Source organism: Coregonus lavaretus, assembly GCF_964263955.1.
Source record: "Coregonus lavaretus genome assembly, contig: HAP1_SCAFFOLD_5344, whole genome shotgun sequence".
Lineage (NCBI taxonomy): Eukaryota > Metazoa > Chordata > Actinopteri > Salmoniformes > Salmonidae > Coregonus > Coregonus lavaretus.
In genome coordinates, this window is record NW_028166377.1 from 12,501 (window position 1) to 30,589 (window position 18,089).

The 18,089-nt window shown below is 45.3% G+C and overlaps 1 protein-coding gene across 1 annotated transcript in view; it reads left to right on the plus strand.

Annotated features, from left to right (window-relative positions):
- The window catches only part of LOC311114799 (uncharacterized protein), a gene marked incomplete at both ends in the record, with an annotated part of 35,652 nt that overhangs the window by 9,195 nt on the left and 8,368 nt on the right, over positions 1-18,089 (plus strand). The window contains 4 exons of the mRNA XM_084190038.1: positions 3,119-3,217; positions 10,113-10,211; positions 12,646-12,744; positions 12,932-13,129. Coding sequence (XP_084046164.1) covers positions 3,119-3,217; positions 10,113-10,211; positions 12,646-12,744; positions 12,932-13,129 — 495 coding nt within the window. The remainder of the gene's footprint in view (positions 1-3,118; positions 3,218-10,112; positions 10,212-12,645; positions 12,745-12,931; positions 13,130-18,089) is intronic.

Genomic DNA, 18,089 nt, shown 5'->3' on the forward strand with positions numbered 1-18,089 from the left:
TAACGGCTAACTGCTGCTAACGGCTAACTGCTGCTAACGGCTAACTGCTGCTAACGGCTGCCTCATCTCTCCTCTCTGTTCCTGCATCGCTTCTTTTGTCCTTTTATTTACTGTCTGTCTTGGTGCTTTCCAGAAGGGGCTAGAAAGTAGCATGACCTCTGACCTGGATGTACTGACAACATGGACTGAGGGTCTCTACAACTTGAGGGGCTGGCTTCCTTTATCCAGTCTCATAAAACCCTTAAGAACTTGGTTAACAGGATGTTAGAGTTGGTTAACAGGATGTTAGAGTTGGTTAACAGGATGTTAGAGTTGGTTAACAGGATGTTAGAGTTGGTTAACAGGATGTTAGAGTTGGTTAACAGGATGTTAGAGTTGGTTAACATGATGAAAGAGTTGGTTAACAGGATGTTAGAGTTGGTTAACAGGATGTTAGAGTTGGTTAACAGGATGTTAGAGTTGGTTAACAGGATGTTAGAGTTGGTTAACATGATGAAAGAGTTGGTTAACAGGATGTTAGAGTTGGTTAACAGGATGTTAGAGTTGGTTAACAGGATGTTAGAGTTGGTTAACAGGATGAAAGAGTTGGTTAACATGATGAAAGAGTTGGTTAACAGGATGTTAGAGTTGGTTAACAGGATGTTAGAGTTGGTTAACAGGATGAAAGAGTTGGTTAACATGATGAAAGAGTTGGTTAACAGGATGAAAGAGTTGGTTAACAGGATGTTAGAGTTGGTTAACAGGATGTTAGAGTTGGTTAACAGGATGTTAGAGTTGGTTAACAGGATGTTAGAGTTGGTTAACAGGATGTTAGAGTTGGTTAGCATGATGAAGTGTATACTGTATGATTGTTTACACATATGTAACCTCTTAACTACCTAAATATTTAACTACATCCATAAAAACAAATTAACCGTTGTCCCGTGGCACTTGTGGGGGTCGTAGAGAAAAACGGAGAACACCATTGTGTTCATAATAGTTATAGTTTGTAGGCAAAACCATTTGGACGCTACAGACATTTGTGAGAAGACTGATTTTCGGGATGTCTCCTGGTCTGAAAAACTCTGCTGTAGCTCGGCCACCTTCCACCAGATGCGGAAGGCCGACACAGGCCTTAAACTCTGCTGTAGCTCGGCCACCTTCCACCAGATGCGGAAGGCCGACACAGGCCTTAAACTCTGCTGTAGCTCGGCCACCTTCCACCAGATGCGGAAGGCCGTCACAGGCCTTAAACTCTGCTGTAGCTCGGCCACCTTCCACCAGATGCGGAAGGCCGACACAGGCCTTAAACTCTGCTGTAGCTCGGCCACCTTCCACCAGATGCGGAAGGCCGACACAGGCCTTAAACTCTGCTGTAGCTCGGCCACCTTCCACCAGATGCGGAAGGCCGTCACAGGCCTTAAACTCTGCTGTAGCTCGGCCACCTTCCACCAGATGCGGAAGGCCGACACAGGCCTTAAACTCTGCTGTAGCTCGGCCACCTTCCACCAGATGCGGAAGGCCGTCACAGGCCTTAAACTCTGCTGTAGCTCGGCCACCTTCCACCAGATGCGGAAGGCCGTCACAGGCCTTAAACTCTGCTGTAGCTCGGCCAGCTTCCACCAGATGCGGAAGGCCGACACAGGCCTTAAACTCTGCTGTAGCTCGGCCACCTTCCACCAGATGCGGAAGGCCGACACAGGCCTTAAACTCTGCTGTAGCTCGGCCACCTTCCACCAGATGCGGAAGGCCGACACAGGCCTTAAACTCTGCTGTAGCTCGGCCACCTTCCACCAGATGCGGAAGGCCGACACAGGCCTTAAACTGCTTCAACTGACAGATTTAGATGGGGATTAGTTTATTATGTTACTTAGATTGATGCGCCGGTGCGTCAACATACTTTTTTTTTGACATGATGTTAGAGTTGGTTGGTATGATATTAGAGTTGGTTAGCATGATGTTAGAGTTGGTTAGCATGATGTTAGAGTTGGTTAGCATGATGTTAGAGTTGGTTAGCATGATGTTAGAGTTGGTTAGCATGATGTTCGAGTTGGGGATGATGATGATCTCCTGGCTGAGTTCTGTGATGAGGAGGTACTGGAAGACACCTCTGGACCCCAGGAAGACTAGCGGTCGCCAAGGTGCCAGCTAATGTGGATCCAAATAAAGAATAAAGGAAGCTATCCCCCAGCAGCAGAGACCCAGTCCCCCAGCAGCAGAGACCCAGTCCCCCAGCAGCAGAGACCCAGTCCCCCAGCAGCAGAGACCCAGTCCCCCAGCAGCAGAGACCCAGTCCACCAGCAGCAGAGACCCAGTCCCCCAGCAGCAGAGACCCAGTCCCCCAGCAGCAGAGACCCAGTCCCCCAGCAGCAGAGACCCAGTCCCCCAGCAGCAGAGACCCAGTCCCCCAGCAGCAGAGACCCAGTCCCCCAGCAGCAAAGACCCAGTCCCCCAGCAGCAGAGACCCAGTCCCCCAGCAGCAGAGACCCAGTCCACCAGCCAGCTCCTCTCAGTGGGTGTCTCTGTCTCGGCCTTAACATCCCCAGGCTTGTGCACGACTCTAACCCAGGCAGGAGAACTCTAACCCAGACACCCTGAGGCAGGCAGGTGTCGGTCAGCAGAAAGCCCCAGTGATGGCTGCAGCATCAACAGTCCTCTACTCTAAATGTGTCTATGCTGCTTTTTCTGTTCCCCAAAGCCAACACAGCTAACAGACCTGCTGTAGAGCCCAGCTCCACCCAACACTACTGTAGCTCCTAGTCTAATACGGCATCTGCATCAGACAACTTGAAGTTAACAACTGATGAACTAAAACTCTTTCAGTAACATTATAAACCTGACGCTATCCTTACTAGTTAATGACAAAACACTTTAGATGCCAAATGGAAACAATTTAACAAACTAGAACACCTGATGATGATCTACTGAACTATAGTAGTTTCTACCATATTTCATATACCAGTAATTTCCTTTAAAATCAGTGAAGGGAAGTGAACAAGTGGAGATAATTGGGCCATAGACAGGGTCTGCAGTGTGTCTGGCTGTGAGGGAGGAGGGGAGGCTCAGGTGTGTGTGAGGGGCTGCTCTGATTGGTTGTGTTGTGACTGAGTGCTGATGTCATGATGTATCTGTGTTCTAGAGTGGCTTCACTCCGCTGCACATTGCTGCTCACTACGGCAACATCAACGTGGCAACGCTCCTCCTCAACCGCGGCGCAGCCGTTGACTTCAAGGCCAGGGTAAGACTCATCTAAAACAAGACCAGGGTAAGACTCATCTAAAACAAGACCAGGGTAAGACTCCTCTAAAACAAGACCAGGGTAAGACTCCTCTAAAACAAGACCAGGGTAAGACTCATCTAAAACAAGACCAGGGTAAGACTCCTCTAAAACAAGACCAGGGTAAGACTCCTCTAAAACAAGACCAGGGTAAGACTCCTCTAAAACAAGACCAGGGTAAGACTCCTCTAAAACAAGACCAGGGTAAGACTCCTCTAAAACAAGACCAGGGTAAGACTCCTTTAAAACAAGACCAGGGTAAGACTCATCTAAAACAAGACCAGGGTAAGACTCCTCTAAAACAAGACCAGGGTAAGACTCCTCTAAAACAAGACCAGGGTAAGACTCCTCTAAAACAAGACCAGGGTAAGACTCCTCTAAAACAAGACCAGGGTAAGACTCCTCTAAAACAAGGCCAGGGTAAGACTCCTCTAAAACAAGACCAGGGTAATACTCCTCTAAAACAAGGCCAGGGTAAGACTCCTCTAAAACAAGACCAGGGTAAGACTCCTCTAAAACAAGACCAGGGTAAGACTCATCTAAAACAATACCAGGGTAAGACTCCTCTAAAACAAGACCAGGGTAAGACTCCTCTAAAACAAGACCAGGGTAAGACTCCTCTAAAACAAGACCAGGGTAAGACTCCTCTAAAACAAGACCAGGGTAAGACTCCTCTAAAACAAGACCAGGGTAAGACTCATCTAAAACAATACCAGGGTAAGACTCCTCTAAAACAAGACCAGGGTAAGACTCATCTAAAACAATACCAGGGTAAGACTCCTCTAAAACAAGACCAGGGTAAGACTCCTCTAAAACAAGACCAGGGTAAGACTCCTCTAAAACAAGACCAGGGTAAGACTCCTCTAAAACAAGACCAGGGTAAGACTCCTCTAAAACAAGACCAGGGTAAGACTCATCTAAAACAATACCAGGGTAAGACTCCTCTAAAACAAGACCAGGGTAAGACTCCTCTAAAACAAGACCAGGGTAAGACTCCTCTAAATCAAGACCAGGGTAAGACTCCTCTAAAACAAGACCAGGGTAAAAGGACTCCTCTAAAACAAGACCAGGGTAAGACTCCTCTAAAACAAGACCAGGGTAAGACTCCTCTAAAACAAGGCCAGGGTAAGACTCCTCTAAAACAAGACCAGGGTAAGACTCCTCTAAAACAAGACCAGGGTAAGACTCCTCTAAAACAAGACCAGGGTAAGACTCCTCTAAAACAAGACCAGGGTAAGACTCATCTAAAACAATACCAGGGTAAGACTCCTCTAAAACAAGACCAGGGTAAGACTCCTCTAAAACAAGACCAGGGTAAGACTCCTCTAAATCAAGACCAGGGTAAGACTCCTCTAAAACAAGACCAGGGTAAAAGGACTCCTCTAAAACAAGACCAGGGTAAGACTCCTCTAAAACAAGACCAGGGTAAGACTCCTCTAAATCAAGACCAGGGTAAAAGGACTCCTCTGGCCTGTGTCCATCCAGCCCAGGTCAAGAATGTGCTTAGGGCCCTAAATGTGCAGGGTCTTGGCCAATAGCCCCTACAGATGTCATTCTACAGCTGCTGGTGTCAGTCTGCACTCACCCTGCCAAGGCCCTCACACATACACACAAACACACCCTGCCAAGGCCCTCACACATACACACAAACACACCCTGCCAAGGCACTCACACATACACACAAACACACCCTGCCAAGGCCCTCACACATACACACAAACACACCCTGCCAAGGCCCTCACACATACACACAAACACACCCTGCCAAGGCTCTGTCGGTCCTACCCCTGCACTATGAAATATGAGCCTATTGATTTAGATGGAATCTGGCCGTTGTTTCCCAGGACATCCCATAATACTGTCCATCCCAACATGAAGAAACAGTTTGATTCTACCTGCTGAGGGTATGGAGGAGCTTTACACTAGGACATGTTTTTTCACATTGTTTTTAATTTATTTTGTACATAATGTTGCTGCTACCATGATCAAAAAGAGCTTCTGGATATTAGAACAGCGATTACTCACCTCGAACTGGACAAAGATTTTTTCTTTAATGAGTCCTACGCGTAGGACATACTGTTTCTCAGAGACCAGGCCCAAATCCCCGTCATTCGCATGAAGAAAAGACAGAGGTACAGGGGGCGGAGATCGGGGTGCCTTGTGAGAATTTGTCGGCGAGTGGGTAACCCGCGTCTACCGTCCGTTCTATTGGCCAACGTGCAATCACTGGAGAATAAACTGGATGAGCTCCGTTCGAGACTATCCTACCAACGGGATATTAAAAACTGTAATATCTTATGTTTCACCGAGTCGTGGCTGAACGACAACACGGATAATATACAGTTGGCTGGTTTTTCCCTGCATTGGCAGGCAGAGCAGCTACGTCCGGTAAGATGAGGAGTGGTGGTGTGTGTCTATTTGTCAAAAACAGCTGGTGCGCGATGTCTAATATTAAAGTCTCGAGGTATTGCTCGCCTGAGGTAGAGTACCTCATGATAAGTATGATAAGTATGATGCCGCCGGAAGGGATGGCTGCCGTTTTATGGACTCTTAACCAACCGTGCTATTTTGTGTGTTTTTTCGCATTGTTTGTAACTTATTTTGTACATAATGTTGCTGCTACCATCTCTTATGGCCGAAAAGAGCTTCTGGACATCAGAACAGAGATTACTCACCTTGAACTGGACGGATAATTTTTATTTTATGAGTCGGACGAGAAGGATTTGCTCCAGACACCCGACAGGGCCCTCATCCCCGTCATTCACAGTAGAAAGAAAAGGAGATATCGCGGAAGGAGATCAGGGTGCTTGGTAAGGAGCCGGCGACGAGTGGCTAATCTGCCTTTGCCATCGATACTATTGGCCAATTTACAATCCCTTGATAATAAAGTGGACGAACTACAGGCACGAATATCCTACCAACGGGACATTAAAAACTGTAATATCTTATGTTTCACCGAGTCGTGGCTGAACGAAGACATGAATAACATACAGCTGGCGGGTTATACACTGTATCGGCAGGATAGAATGATATCTAAGGAAGTCTCGAGGTTTTGCTCGCCTGAGGTAGAGTATCTCATGATAAGCTGTAGACCCACTATCTACCAAGAGAGTTTTCATCTATATTCTTCGTAGCTGTCTATTTACCACCACAAACCGATCCTGGCACTAAGACCGCACTGAATGAGCTGTATAAGGCCATAAGCAAACAAGAAAATGCTCATCCAGAGGCAGCGCTCCTAGTGGCCGGGGACTTTAATGCAGGGAAACTTAAGTCTGTTGTACCTAATTTCTACCAGCATGTTAAATGTGCAACCAGAGGAAAAAAACTCTAGACAACCTTTACTCCACACACAGAGATGCGTACAAAGCTCTCTCTCGCCCTCCATTTGGAAAATCTGACCATAACTCTATCCTCCTGATTCCTGCTTACAAGCAAAAACTAGAGCAGGAAGCACCAGTGACTCTGTCAATAAAAAAGTGGTCAGATGAAGCGGATGCTAAGCTACAGGACTGTTTTGCCTGCACAGACTGGAATATGTTCTGGGATTCTTCCGATGGCATTGAGGAGTACACCACATCAGTCACTGGCTTCATCAATAAGTGCATCGATGACGTCGTCCCCACAGTGACTGTACGTACATACCCCAACCAGAAGCCATGGATTACAGGCAACATCCGCACTGAGCTAAAGGGTAGAGCTGCTGCTTTCAAGGAGCGGGACTCTAACCCGGAAGCTTATAAGAAATCCCACTATGCCCTCCGACGAACCATCAAACAGGCAAAGCGTCAATACAGGAATAAGATTGAATCGTACTACACCGGCTCTGACTCTCGTCGGATGTGGCAGGGCTTGCAAACTATTACAGACTACAAAGGGAAGCACAGCCGCGAGCTGCCCAGTGACACGAGCCTACCAGACGAGCTAAATTACTTCTATGCTCGCTTCGAGGCAAGCAACACTGAAGCATGCATGAGAGCACCAGCTGATCCGGATGACTATGTGATCACACTCTCCGTAGCCGATGTGAGTAAGACTTTTAAACAGGTCAACATTCACAAGGCCGCAGGGCCAGACGGTTTACCAAGACGTGTACTCCGAGCATGCGCTGACCAACTGGCAAGTGTGCCCAAGAACACTAAGGTAACCTGCCTAAATGACTACCAACCCGTAGCACTCACGTCGGTAGCCATGAAGTGCTTTGAAAGGCTGGTCATGGCTCACATCAACACCATCATCCCGGAAACCCGAGACCCACTCCAATTTGCATACCGCCCCAACAGATCCACAGATGACGCAATATCAATCGCACTCCTGACGGGCCGCCCCCAGGTGGTAAGGGTAGGCAACAACACATCTGCCACGCTGATCCTCAACACGGGGGCCCCTCAGGGGTGCGTGCTTAGTCCCCTCCTGTACTCCCTGTTCACCCATGACTGCGTGGCCAGGCACGACTCCAACACCATCATTATGTTTGCTGACGACACAACAGTGGTAGGCCCGATCACCGACAACGATGAGACAGCCTATAGGGAGGAGGTCAGAGACCTGACCTCAACGTGAGCAAGACAAAGGAGCTGATCGTGGACTACAGGAAAAGCTTGGCCCAACACGCACCCATTCTCATCGACGGGGCTGTAGTGGAGCGAGTTGAGAGCTTCAAGTTCCTTGGTGTCCACATCACCAACAAACTATCATGGTCCAAACACACCAAGACAGTCGTGAAGAGGGCACGACAAAGCCTATTCCCCCTCAGGAGACTGAAAATATTTGGCATGGGTCCCCAGATCTTCAAAGTTCTACAGCTGCACCATCGAGAGCATCCTGACTGGTTGCATCACAACTAGGCGTTGTCAGAGAAAAGCCCAAAAATGGTCAAAGACTCCAGTCATCCAAGTCATAGACTGTTCTCTCTGCTACCGCACAGCAAGCGGTACCGGAGCGCCAAATCGAGGTCCAAAAGGCTTCTTAACAGCTTCTACCCCCAAGCCCTAAGACTGCTGAACAGCTAATCAAATGGTCACCCGGACTATTTACATTGAACTGTATTGATGGTTAAGGGCTTGTAAGGAAGCATTTCACTGTAAGGTCTACACCTGTTGTATTCGGCGCATGTGACAAATAAAATTTGTTTTGATTTTGTAATGTGTTATTCTATATCCCTCCACCAGTGGTAATGTGTTATGCTATATCCCTCCACCAGTGGTAATGTGTTATGCTATATCCCTCCACCAGTGGTAATGTGTTATTCTATATCCCTCCACCAGTGGTAATGTGTTATTCTATATCCCTCCACCAGTGGTAATGTGTTATTCTATATCCCTCCACCAGTGGTAATGTGTTATTCTATATCCCTCCACCAGTGGTAATGTGTTATTCTATATCCCTCCACCAGTGGTAATGTGTTATGCTATATCCCTCCACCAGTGGTAATGTGTTATTCTATATCCCTCCACCAGTGGTAAAAAAACGCATTTTGATAAAAATAAAAAGTTTACGTTCAAATGGCTCTCCTGTGAATTAGTGACCCGCGACATACGCCTAGTTTCCTGAAACCAGTCACATTTGTGGATGTTAAACTGAATATAATGTAATGACCCTGGACAACACCCTGTCGTTCTCCGCTAACATCAAGGCGGTGACCCGATCCTGTAGGTTCATGCTCTACAACATTCGCAGAGTACGACCCTGCCTTACACAGGAAGCGGCACAGGTCCTAATCCAGGCACTTGTCATCTCCCGTCTGGATTACTGCAACTCGCTGTTGGCTGGGCTCCCTGCCTGTGCCATTAAACCCCTACAACTGATCCAGAACGCTGCAGCCCGTCTGGTGTTCAACCTTCCCAAGTTCTCTCACGTCACCCCACTCCTCCGCACACTCCACTGGCTTCCAGTTGAAGCTCGCATCTGCTACAAGACCATGGTGCTTGCCTACGGAGCTGTGAGGGGAACGGCACCTCCGTACCTTCAGGCTCTGATCAGTCCCTACACCCAAACGAGGGCATTGCGTTCTTCCACCTCTGGCCTGCTGGCCCCCCTACCTCTGCGGAAGCACAGTTCCCGCTCAGCCCAGTCAAAACTGTTCGCTGCTCTGGCACCCCAATGGTGGAACAAGCTCCCTCACGACGCCAGGACAGCGGAGTCACTCACCACCTTCCGGAGACACTTGAAACCCCACCTCTTTAAGGAATACCTGGGATAGGATAAAGTAATCCTTCTACCCCCCCCTAACCCCACCCCAAAGAAAATAAAATATATATAACAAATATATATATAGTAAAGTGGTTGTCCCACTGGCTATCATAAGGTGAATGCACCAATTTGTAAGTCGCTCTGGATAAGAGCGTCTGCTAAATGAAGAAAATGTAAATGTGAAATGTAATTTAGAGGAAAGTGTAAAACAGCCAGTCTCATACAAAGGCAGTTCTAATACACCCCAGCACCTCACAAAGGCACTTCCAAGCAGTGTTGTCCTGTGAACATCCCCTGACAATAGAATGGGCTAACAGCCTGTCAGGACACTCTCAGTGGGAGCACAGCTTTACAAAGGAAACAGTGGATATGTATCACAACGTATCTCCCATGCAGTTACACTGCTACACTGCTATAGCGCGTGATAGCCCCTGTTTTTGAGCTGATATATGAGTACGTTTAGCTGTCACTAGAGGGCGGTGTTGTCCAGCCCGTGCTACAGGACTACCTCAGTATCTTCACATAGCTGTTTACAACACACTCAGACCTGCTGTTCAAGTGTCATTCAAAGTACTGTATGTGTGGGTATTATTTTAATGTCCAATCTGATGGAGATAATGATTGTACTGTATTTCTGACTTGATGTTGTGTCTCCCCTCCTCAGAATGACATCACGCCGCTTCACGTGGCTTCTAAGAGAGGGAACGGCAACATGGTCAGACTACTGCTGGAGAGGGGGGGCAAGATAGACGCCAGGACCAAGGTTAGATAGACACTATACAGCATTATACAACGGCTCAGGACCAAGGTTAGATAGACACTATACAGCATTATACAACGGCTCAGGACCAAGGTTAGATAGACACTATACAGCATTATACAACGGCTCAGGAACAAGGTTAGATAGACACTATACAACATTATACAACGGCTCAGGACCAAGGTTAGATAGACACTATACAACATTATACAACGGCTCAGGACCAAGGTTAGATAGACACTATACAGCATTATACAACGGCTCAGGACCAAGGTTAGATAGACACTATACAGCATTATACAACGGCTCAGGACCAAGGTTAGATAGACACTATACAGCATTATACAACGGCTCAGGACCAAGGTTAGATAGACACTATACAGCATTATACAACGGCTCAGGACCAAGGTTAGATAGACACTATACAACATTATACAACGGCTCAGGACCAAGGTTAGATAGACACTATACAACATTATACAACGGCTCAGGACCAAGGTTAGATAGACACTATACAACATTATACAACGGCTCAGGACCAAGGTTAGATAGACACTATACAACATTATACAACGGCTCAGGACCAAGGTTAGATAGACACTATACAGCATTATACAACGGCTCAGGACCAAGGTTAGATAGACACTATACAGCATTATACAACGGCTCAGGACCAAGGTTAGATAGACACTATACAGCATTATACAACGGCTCAGGACCAAGGTTAGATAGACACTATACAGCATTATACAACGGCTCAGGACCAAGGTTAGATAGACACTATACAGCATTATACAACGGCTGGGGATAATCCTGAATGCCGATTGGTTAAAACAGCATTCCAGCCGGTGTCTATTCCACAAGTTACCACCGGCTAAATCTATGATGTTAAAATGCCTATTTACTCTGTTCCATCTGACTGCCCAATCCACAGTCTCATCAGCCCAGCCAGGCAATTTATAAACTTGATCTCCACTATACAAAGCATCTAGACATTATCTCACATTTCTTTTAGACTAACATTTAGTTTTCAACAGTGGAGATTTGTATAAACCTTGCTGTCTGTCTCTCCGACATTTGCAACATTGTTTCAATATTCAAATTCGATCTCTAGCTGTCCCATAGTAATGAACGTGTCGGGAGTCGGGACGAGACAGACAGGCAGGCAGCGTTTCTCAGCCAGTCGAAATCATGAATCGGCTGGCATCATTGTTATGGATATATACAAAGAAATGTCAATTGAAAAAAGCTAAAACAAAACGAAGTGCAGCTAGTTTTCTGTCTTTCCAGCTTCAGTTTGAAGTGATTGTGTTAGCTGTGTTGTTGGCTAGCTCCTCTGAACAACCGTGTCCTGACGAGTGAGCAAATGTTCTATGCCAGGCGAAATTGTGCCTCATTAGCTCATTGTTATGGATGTATCCAAATAAATGTCACTAGAAAACAGCTTAAACAAATGCAAATATGGCTCCTTTGCTGTTCTGGCTGTACTATTTAGTGACTTAGTGATTTAGTGATTTAGTCTAAATTACACTACAGTGTCTTGGAAATACGATGTCATTGCTAACGTAGGCAAATAATTAGTGGGAAACAACTTTGTCATCATTGTAATGTCATCAGATTTACTTTAGAAAGATGGCAAAGTTGTCATTAGCTAGCTAGCAAATTTAGCAAAAATACCTAGCAAGCTAAAATCCTCTCCCCTCACAACGTCAATCTGACGACATCACAGTGATGACAAAAAGTTTTCCTACTAATTATTTGCCTCCTTTAGAAATGTTGTTGTGTTTCTAAGTCACTCCAATCTTCATCAGCGCCAAATTGAGAATGTATTGAGTAGAACGTTGAGTCAGACCTCATAGAACTTCCAGCGATGTAGTGTCTCAACGGGAAACCCATGAATACTTCACATCTATGTTTCTCTTTGGACGTATAGAGACAGAAAGCCCTGGATGAAAGCTGCTCTTCTCTAGTATTGTCTCAGTCCCAGATATAACATGCTTGTTTTGACAGTAGAAATAGCAATACTACTGTCAATGATTCACGTTTATTGTCCTACATGAGGACTGGTCCATGATCAGATTCATGTTTATTGTCCTACAGGAGGACTGGTCCATGATCAGATTCATGTTTATTGTCCTACAGGAGGACTGGTCCATGATCAGATTCATGTTTATTGTCCTACAGGAGGACTGGTCCATGATCAGATTCATGTTAATTGTCCTACAGGAGGACTGGTCCATGATCAGATTCATGTTAATTGTCCTACAGGAGGACTGGTCCATGATCAGATTCATGTTTATTGCCCTACAGGAGGTAAATCTAGCTCACACACAACATACACAAAACATCGAGAAAACCCAGCAGGAAAGAACCAATAGTCAGACATCCAGTAAGTAACCTGTCTAATGCCCTACTTCCCCTTAACCTCTGACCCCAGGACGGTCTGACCCCTCTCCACTGTGGCGCCAGGAGCGGACATGAACAGGTGCTGGAGATGCTGCTAGACAGAGGAGCCCCCATCCTGTCCAAAACTAAGGTACAGTAACTATGGTAACACCCCCATCCTGTCCAAAACTAAGATACAGTAACTATGGTAACACCCCCATCCTGTCCAAAACTAAGGTACAGTAACTATGGTAACACCCCCATCCTGTCCAAAACTAAGGTACAGTAACTATGGCAATGTCTTTCTCTCTCTGTCCCTGTCCCCCCTCCCCCTACAGAACGGTCTATCTCCCCTCCACATGGCCACCCAGGGGGACCATCTGAACTGTGTTCAGCTCCTGCTACACCACGATGTTCCTGTTGATGATGTCACCAACGACTACCTGACGGCCCTGCATGTCGCCGCCCACTGCGGACACTACAAGGTTGCCAAGGTCATTGTGGACAAGAAGGCCAATCCCAACGCTAAAGCACTGGTCAGCATCAGTCACACTGTGTTGGTTTATCTGTGTGTTTACCTCCCTGTTAGCTGTTAGCTTAGCTTAACATTATTTTATCAGTCACCATGTGTTGGTTTATCTGTGTGTTTACCTCCCTGTTAGCTGTTTTCTTAGCTTAACATTATTTTATCAGTCACCATGTGTTGGTTTATCTGTTTGTTTACGTCCCCGTTAGCTGTTAGCTTAGCTTTAGCTTAGCATTATTTTAGCATTAACTTAGCATTAGCTTTAGCAGCAGCTACTCTTCCTGGGGTCCACACTAAATCCAATACAAAACAATACAGTCATAGACACAGACAGAAACAGTGACATGGGAACCGTAACACACTGATAGTGAAACACAGAACTCTGTTTGAAAGAGTTGTGTTTTGTTGTTCTCTGGTTCCTGTTAGAAAACCACCTCCAGTAGAATCAGTGTAAAATGCACATTCAGTTTAAGGTTATTGACAAACAAGTGAAGATGTTGCAGGTCCAGTCTCCTCCATCTCCTCTAACCGAAGCTAATTGTATGGATTTTTGTTCTATTGATAATGTAAAATTAACAGCTGTACAGAAAGATTCACGTGAAGGCGAAATTACAGAGGAGGAACTTCTTGATGCAATTAAAACCTTAAGTCCGGGAAAACTCCAGGGCTGGATGGCATACCAGTCGAGGTATACCAAACCTTTTTTGATATACTTAGAGGACCGTTATTAGCATGTATTAACCACAATTTTTACTAGGATTAAATGTCAGGAATTGTGAAAAACTTTGTTTAAATGTATTTGGCTAAGGTGTATGTAAACTTCAACTTCCACTGTAACAAGTAATAATAATAATATGCCATTTAGCAGACGCTTTTATCCAAAGCGACTTACAGTCATGCGTGCATACATTTTTGTGTATGGGTGGTCCCGGGGATCGAACCCACTACCTTGGCGTTACAAGCGCCGTGCTCTACCAGCTGAGCTACAGAGGACCACCCAATAACAACAACTAATGTAAAACTTACTGTGTCCGTAAAACGGTTCTAGGTTAAGAACTTTTGTGAAAGAGCACAGTTTGAACGATATGACAAATATAGATCAAACTGGATGGACATCAGAAATAGATGAGGTTGAGAGTAGAGGAAGGACAGGAGTAAAAACAAACAATATATAACTATTGTAAAATAGACTGTGTCCATAAAATGTATATAGTATGTATAAGCTGGAAGTAGAGGCCTAAGCGCTGCTGTTCAGTAGTTTACTCCAATTAGGGGAGGGGTGGTGGGGTTGGAAAGTAATGAAGGAAAAAAAAAATATATATATATATATATACAGTGAGGGAAAAAAGTATTTGATCCCCTGCTGATTTTGTACGTTTGCCCACTGACAAAGACATGATCAGTCTATAATGTTAATGGTAAATTTAATGGTTTATTTGAACAGTGAGAGACTGACGTTTGGCAACTCAAACCTTCAGCTCCATCAACAGATTTTTGATGGGATTAAGGTCTGGAGACTGGCTAGGCCACTCCAGGACCTTAATGTGCTTCTTCTTGAGCCACTCCTTTGATGCCTTGGCCGTGTGTTTTGGGTCATTGTCATGCTGGAATACCCATCCACGACCCATTTTCAATGCCCTGGCTGAGGGAAGGAGGTTCTCACCCAAGATTTGACGGTACATGGCCCTGTCCATTGTCCCTTTGATGCGGTGAAGTTGTCCTGTCCCCTTAGCAGAAAAACACCCCCAAAGCATAATGTTTCCACCTCCATGTTTGACGGTGGTGATGGTGTTCAAAAGGCATATGGGAGACTCCCCAAACATATGGAAGAAGGTACTCTGGTCAGATGAGACTAAAATTGAGGTTTTTGGCCATCAAGGAAAACGCTATGTCTGGCGCAAACCCAACACCTCTCATCACCCCGAGAACACCATCCCCACAGTGAAGCATGGTGGTGGCAGCATCATGCTGTGGGGATGTTTTTCATCAGCAGGGACTGGGAAACTGGTCAGCATTGAAGGAATGATGGATGCCGCTAAATACAGGGAAATTCTTGAGGGAAACCTGTTTCAGTCTTCCAGAGATTTGAGACTGGGATGAAGGTTCACCTTCCAGCAGGACAATGACCCTAAGCACACTGCTAAAGCAACACTGGATTGGTTTAAGGGGAAACATTTAAATGTCTTGGAATGGCCTAGTCAAAGGCCAGACCTCAATCCAATTGAGAATCTGTGGTATGACTTAAAGATTGCTGTACACCAGCGGAACCCATCCAACTTGAAGGAGCTGGAGCAGATTTGCCTTGAAGAATGGGCAGGAATCCCAGTGGCTAGATGTGCCAAGCTTATAGAGACATACCCCAAGAGACTTGCAGCTGTAATTGCTGCAAAAGGTGGTTCTACAAAATATTGACTTTGGGGGGGTGAATAGTTATGCACGCTCAAGTTTTCTGTTTTTTTTTGTCTTATTTCTTGTTTGTTTCACAATTAAAAAATATTTTGTATCTTCAAAGTGGTAGGCATGTTGTGTAAATCAAATGATATAAACCCCCAAAAAATCTGTTTTAATTCCAGGTTGTAAGGCAACAAAATAGGAAAAATGCGAAGGGGGGTGAATACTTTTGCAAGCCACTGTATATACAGTACCAGTCAACAGTTTGGACACCTATTCATTCCAGGGTTTCTCTTTATTTTTACTATTTTCAACATTGTAGAATAATACAGTGATGGAAGCTACAAACTATCTGCAATATTAAAACTGATCTACCCCCGAAAAAAAATGATTAAAAAATATAAAACGAACAAACCTCAAATCAGCCAGAAAGGCCAGTCTGATCCAGTGTGTTACTGTAACTCCACATGTTTATCTGGTTAGCAGAGAGAGAAGGGATCCAGTGTGTTACTGTAACGCCACATGTTTATCTGGTTAGCAGAGAGAGAAGGGATCCAGTGTGTTACTGTAACTCCACATGTTTATCTGGTTAGCAGAGAGAGAAGGGATCCAGTGTGTTACTGTAACTCCACATGTTTATCTGGTTAGCAGAGAGAGAAGGGATCCAGTGTGTTACTGTAACTCCACATGTTTATCTGGTTAGCAGAGAGAGAAGGGATCCAGTGTGTTACTGTAACTCCACATGTTTATCTGGTTAGCAGAGAGAGAAGGGATCCAGTGTGTTACTGTAACTCCACATGTTTATCTGGTTAGCAGAGAGAGAAGGGATCCAGTGTGTTACTGTAACTCCACATGTTTATCTGGTTAGCAGAGAGAGAAGGGATCCAGTGTGTTACTGTAACTCCACATGTTTATCTGGTTAGCAGAGAGAGAAGGGATCCAGTGTGTTACTGTAACTCAACATGTTTATCTGGTTAGCAGAGAGAGAAGGGATCCAGTGTGTTACTGTAACTCCACATGTTTATCTAGTTAGCAGAGAGAGAAGGGATCCAGTGTGTTACTGTAACTCCACATGTTTATCTGGTTAGCAGAGAGAGAAGGGATCCAGTGTGTTACTGTAACTCCACATGTTTATCTAGTTAGCAGAGAGAGAAGGGATCCAGTGTGTTACTGTAACTCCACATGTTTATCTGGTTAGCAGAGAGAGAAGGGATCCAGTGTGTTACTGTAACTCCACATGTTTATCTGGTTAGCAGAGAGAGAAGGGATCCAGTGTGTTACTGTAACTCCACATGTTTATCTGGTTAGCAGAGAGAGAAGGGATCCAGTGTGTTACTCTAACTCCACATGTTTATCTGGTTAGCAGAGAGAGAAGGGATCCAGTGTGTTACTGTAACTCCACATGTTTATCTGGTTAGCAGAGAGAGAAGGGATCCAGTGTGTTACTGTAACTCCACATGTTTATCTAGTTAGCAGAGAGAGAAGGGATCCAGTGTGTTACTGTAACTCCACATGTTTATCTAGTTAGCAGAGAGAGAAGGGATCCAGTGTGTTACTGTAACTCCACATGTTTATCTGGTTAGCAGAGAGAGAAGGGATCCAGTGTGTTACTGTAACTCCACATGTTTATCTGGTTAGCAGAGAGAGAAGGGATCCAGTGTGTTACTGTAACTCCACATGTTTATCTGGTTAGCAGAGAGAGAAGGGATCCAGTGTGTTACTGTAACTCCACATGTTTATCTGGTTAGCAGAGAGAGAAGGGATCCAGTGTGTTACTGTAACTCCACATGTTTATCTGGTTAGCAGAGAGAGAAGGGATCCAGTGTGTTACTGTAACTCCACATGTTTATCTAGTTAGCAGAGAGAGAAGGGATCCAGTGTGTTACTGTAACTCCACATGTTTATCTAGTTAGCAGAGAGAGAAGGGATCCAGTGTGTTACTGTAACTCCACATGTTTATCTGGTTAGCAGAGAGAGAAGGGATCCAGTGTGTTACTGTAACTCCACATGTTTATCTGGTTAGCAGAGAGAGAAGGGATCCAGTGTGTTACTGTAACTCCACATGTTTATCTGGTTAGCAGAGAGAGAAGGGATCCAGTGTGTTACTGTAACTCCACATGTTTATCTGGTTAGCAGAGAGAGAAGGGATCCAGTGTGTTACTGTAACTCCACATGTTTATCTAGTTAGCAGAGAGAGAAGGGATCCAGTGTGTTACTGTAACTCCACATGTTTATCTGGTTAGCAGAGAGAGAAGGGATCCAGTGTGTTACTGTAACTCCACATGTTTATCTGGTTAGCAGAGAGAGAAGGGATCCAGTGTGTTACTGTAACTCCACATGTTTATCTGGTTAGCAGAGAGAGAAGGGATCCAGTGTGTTACTGTAACTCCACATGTTTATCTGGTTAGTAGAGAGAGAATGGATCCAGTGTGTTACTGTAACTCCACATGTTTATCTGGTTAGCAGAGAGAGAAGGGATCCAGTGTGTTACTGTAACTCCACATGTTTATCTGGTTAGCAGAGAGAGAAGGGATCCAGTGTGTTACTGTAACTCCACATGTTTATCTGGTTAGCAGAGA